The following is a 4,115-nucleotide window of genomic DNA, read 5'->3' on the forward strand; positions in this document are numbered from 1 at the left end:
TTTTAAAAAAAAAAAAAAAAAAGGTACTACAGTGAAAACAAAGAAAAGTGCGCCGGGGTGCGCAATATGCACCAATAGTATTTGTGGCAAGGATAAAGTAACTGGAATTTGGATATAAAGCCGTTAAAGAACCAGAGGCCAGGCACCCTTTCCCCGCAGGTTCTCTAATAATGGCTTCTGCAACTTCGACACTAGTCTCTCCTTCTTCTCTCTTCGATTCGACTATTCGTAGCGGGTCGAGATGCTCTGTATCTCCTGCGTCTGCTTTTGCATCTCTGACGAACAAGAAACCAGTTTCTTATCTTCGCCTCCATGAGAGGAGCTTTCCTTGTTCCCTGAGAGGAACAGGTATAGGCGCAGGAAGTATAACGACACCTCGGAGAGGACTTAGGGGCGTGACCTGTTCTGCATCGTCTTCTCTTCCGTCGGCTCTCCTCTTTGATTGTGATGGAGTGCTCGTCGATACGGAGAAGGATGGTCACCGTGTTTCTTTCAATGACACTTTCGCTGAAGTAGGATTGCTTTTCTCTTTGCATTTTCTTCTTATGATATTTAATAATTCATCGTCAATTTCACTGCCATTATGTTGTACGGACGTCTGCTGCATATGTTTTATTTTCTGGGGTTTGTTCTTTGGAGACAAGTTCTGAGTTGGGATGATTACCTCTGCTCATTCCGGAGGAGGGAAGGGGAAGGTTCTTATTGGGTGTGAGACATTTATTCTTTTCATGATTTTCACTGTTATCTTTGCCAAGGCTTGCTCTTAGAAAATTTACTCATGCAATTGCTTCGATCTTTAATTATTGTGCAATGATGCAACAGAGGGAATTGGGTGTTGTCTGGGATGTTGATTTGTATGGCGAATTGCTCAAAATTGGAGGCGGAAAAGAGAGGTAAAATCCCACTGGAGCCCCACTCCTCCCCCCTCCAAAAGAGTAAAATCCTTGATTGGTTTTTCTTTCATTTAATACTATTCCAAGTTTAAGCTTCCGAAAACGTTCATGAACAGTGGATGGAAATTTTGTTGAGGCACGAGCCCTTTCATGAGGTTTATAATTTGAAGCTTTTTTAGCACTAGAAAATTGGTGTTTTCTTAGTTGAATGAATAGTGGGTATACTCTAGCTTTCATTTTCCTTGTTATTTGTCAATACATGAGATGATTTAGTTTTTTATCCATTCTTTCTTCTTTTAGGATGACAACCTACTTTAACAAGACGGGTTGGCCAGAAAAAGCTCCAAAGAGTGAAGAAGAAAGAAAAGAATTTATTGCTTCACTGCACAAGAGGAAGACGGAATTATTTATGGCTCTTATTGAGAAGAAGTTGCTTCCCCTTCGGCCTGGAGTTGCAAAGTCAGTTACCATTTGAGCTCTCTCTTCTTAGTATTTTGGTTACAACATAGGAGTAGAGTTAATTTTAAATTAACCTAGTATTGTATTTGGAATTGAACCCCATTAATTGCTTTATACTGGTCATGCCAATATGTTGGATGCAAACAGCATTTAGCTCTACTTAGATATAGTATGGAGAGATGTTAGTGCACCGGCTATTCATTCAATCACATCCACATGTAAAATAAACATCCATAGGTTCATGTTCAGCCTTGAGTTTTTTTTTTTCCCTAATACATTTCAAGTCTAACCTACATCCAATACTATCAAAACACCCGTTGCTTCAGATACTTTTTGTTTTCCACTCAAAACCAAATCCTTCATCATGGTATGAGCCAAAGGAGAATAAAAAGATCTCTTACATACATGGTCAATTGAAAAGTTCAAAAAGGAACCCTATTTTTCCTTGGTTAAGCAAGTCTACTTACACATGCCATGGCACATTTCAGTTACAGCGAGAATGCTATTAAATGCAAGCACATTTGGGGGGTTTGGGAAGTTGAATATAAAGTAGGGGCACTTTTTTTTTTTTTATAATATATTTGGTGCCTTTAGTTTCTTGCTATGGGATTTTGAAAAAGGGTCTTTGTGCAGATATCTCTACAGCTTTTTCTTTATCTGGTTGATCCTGTTGGATGATTTTAACTTGAACAGCCCAAGAACCTTCTGGGCACTACCTATATTAATTTGAACATCTGCTAGAATCTATCTATGTGCATTATCACACTCCAGCTCTCTGATATGGTGAGCTTCTGTCATTGGACTGTTACAGGTTAGTTGACCAAGCTTTGACAAATGGGGTCAAAGTTGCTGTATGCAGTACTTCAAATGAGAAGGCGGTAAGTATAATTAGGTCCCATAGTCTTATGTGCTTGTACTTGAAACATAGTTACAGGAAGATAAGGTGTGGATAAGGTGCCACCATATCAAACCTGTGGGATTTTCCCCAGCAAGCATGTTTGAAATTATGAAACTGTGGTAACCTTTGATGGACACAGTGTTCATCATCCAGAAAGAGCCATATTCCTGAACTGAGCATATGCCACGGATCCAAGAACATTAGAAGCATAATGCATTACCGTTGCCTTAGTTTGAATTACATAACATTCAGTTTCCTCTTGACATGTATGAGGTCCTGTTAGGGAGAGTGACAACTGACATAAAGAGGTTTCATCTGATGATATGAACAGACTAACTTGTATGATATAAATGCTGTTCTCAGGTCTCTGCTGTCGTTTCCTGCTTGTTGGGTCCTCATCGGGCAGAGAAGATTGATATATTTGCAGGAGATGTGGTTCATCGGAAGAAGCCTGATCCAGTATATTTATCACTCAGTTTCCAATTTATTTAACACCAAAGGATTTTGCAATTTTTTCTATGTCGTTTTCCCTTCAATAATGGAGGAATATGAAGATGATTCTGTTGGTGATTTATGTCCTCAACGTTTTGTAGCTTGAGATAAATAACATCCATTGTTCTTGGCAGGCAATCTACCAATTAGCAGCCACTACACTGGGTGTGGAACCATCAAGGTAATGCTTGATAATATGCTAAAGGGGATTGCCATTGTTTAGTAATTACCAAGATGAGATTCAAAAATCTAAGACATTTATATCTAACCATGTATGTGTTAACCTGTTGCTAACTCTTTTTGAAACTTCGCAGTTGTGTTGTGGTAGAGGACAGTGCCATAGGTCTTGCAGCTGCCAAAGCTGCTGGAATGAAGTGCATAGTAACAAAGAGCGGGTGAGATAACTTCTACTTTTCTAGGAAGTTAGACCAATTTCTACCAAGATTGGGAATTCTATTTTACATATTATCATGTAGAACTTTGGTTGATTATTGATGATTTATTCTCTTTTCACAAGTGAGATTGTTTATGGTTGGTTGTAGTTATACAGCTGATGAGGACTTCTTGAATGCGGATGCTGTCTTCGATTGCATTGGGGATCCTCCTGAGGAGCGTTTTGACTTGACATTCTGTGGAAGCTTGCTAGAGAAGCAGTATGTGAGCTAGCACAGATAAGATACAAAACATTTCCTGGTTGCTTTGGTGATTGATTTCTTGTTCTTGTAGTGTTTGTAAGATTTCCTGAATAAGAAATGTGCAAAATGCCAATTGGAGAATATATACATCCAAAGGTTGTGAAATCTGAAAGGAAAAATATCTTAAAATCTCTCATAAAAAGAATCCTATTCAAAACTAATATATATATATATATATATATCTTTATTTTTTGAATTATTGAACCTTCGAAAATAAAATAATATCATATACAATCATTGTTAGTGCATTTGTTGTTGTTGTTGGGTTTTTTTTTTTTTTTTTTGGAGCAGTCAAAATTGGAATATATACAACCGATAAAATGTAAATTTTTTTTGATGGGTACTTGTTCAAAAGCATAACTGAAACACTACAATTCTAATTTTAGAAGTATTATAGTTCCAACCAAGGTTCTAAAACTAGGGATCAGTCAAGACCGATATCAATCTGATATTGGATCAATCAAAGCCAATATCAATTCGATCCGGCCAATAACTTCAGGAATAAGTCCCACCTGTCACATTTTCTTCCATAACCTTTCTTTAGCGATACTTCAGTGCCATGTAATCGAGAGTTCCAATAGCAGAATAAGCCTGCAGATAAAAGTTCAATTATTAAAATAACACAGCTTTGAGCTATTCTAAAACATATATAACTGCTGCAATTTTGAAGAAATTCAT

General features: G+C 37.5%; 1 protein-coding gene across 1 annotated transcript; it reads left to right on the forward strand.

Moving 5' to 3' along the window:
- Positions 1 to 108: 108 nt before the first annotated feature.
- Positions 109 to 3,520, forward strand: LOC122075585 (CBBY-like protein). The gene is made up of 8 exons (XM_042640660.1): positions 109 to 512; positions 823 to 893; positions 1,194 to 1,352; positions 2,164 to 2,230; positions 2,614 to 2,709; positions 2,877 to 2,923; positions 3,057 to 3,137; positions 3,285 to 3,520. Exons 1-8 carry the CDS (start codon positions 171 to 173, stop codon positions 3,406 to 3,408), a joined length of 987 nt encoding a protein of 328 aa, XP_042496594.1. The 5' UTR covers positions 109 to 170; the 3' UTR covers positions 3,409 to 3,520.
- The last annotated feature ends 595 nt before the right edge of the window (positions 3,521 to 4,115 follow it).

The sequence above is a fragment of the Macadamia integrifolia genome, chromosome 4 (assembly GCF_013358625.1).
Source record: "Macadamia integrifolia cultivar HAES 741 chromosome 4, SCU_Mint_v3, whole genome shotgun sequence".
Lineage (NCBI taxonomy): Eukaryota > Viridiplantae > Streptophyta > Magnoliopsida > Proteales > Proteaceae > Macadamia > Macadamia integrifolia.

Coding starts and splice junctions, on each gene's coding strand:
- LOC122075585 (XM_042640660.1), top strand. CDS start 171: ATGGCTTCTGCAACTTCGACACTAGTCTCTCCTTCTTCTCTCTTCGAT. Junction 2,231..2,613: donor GTACTTCAAATGAGAAGGCG/GTAAGTATAATT, acceptor TGCTGTTCTCAG/GTCTCTGCTGTCGTTTCCTG. Junction 3,138..3,284: donor TGCATAGTAACAAAGAGCGG/GTGAGATAACTT, acceptor GGTTGGTTGTAG/TTATACAGCTGATGAGGACT.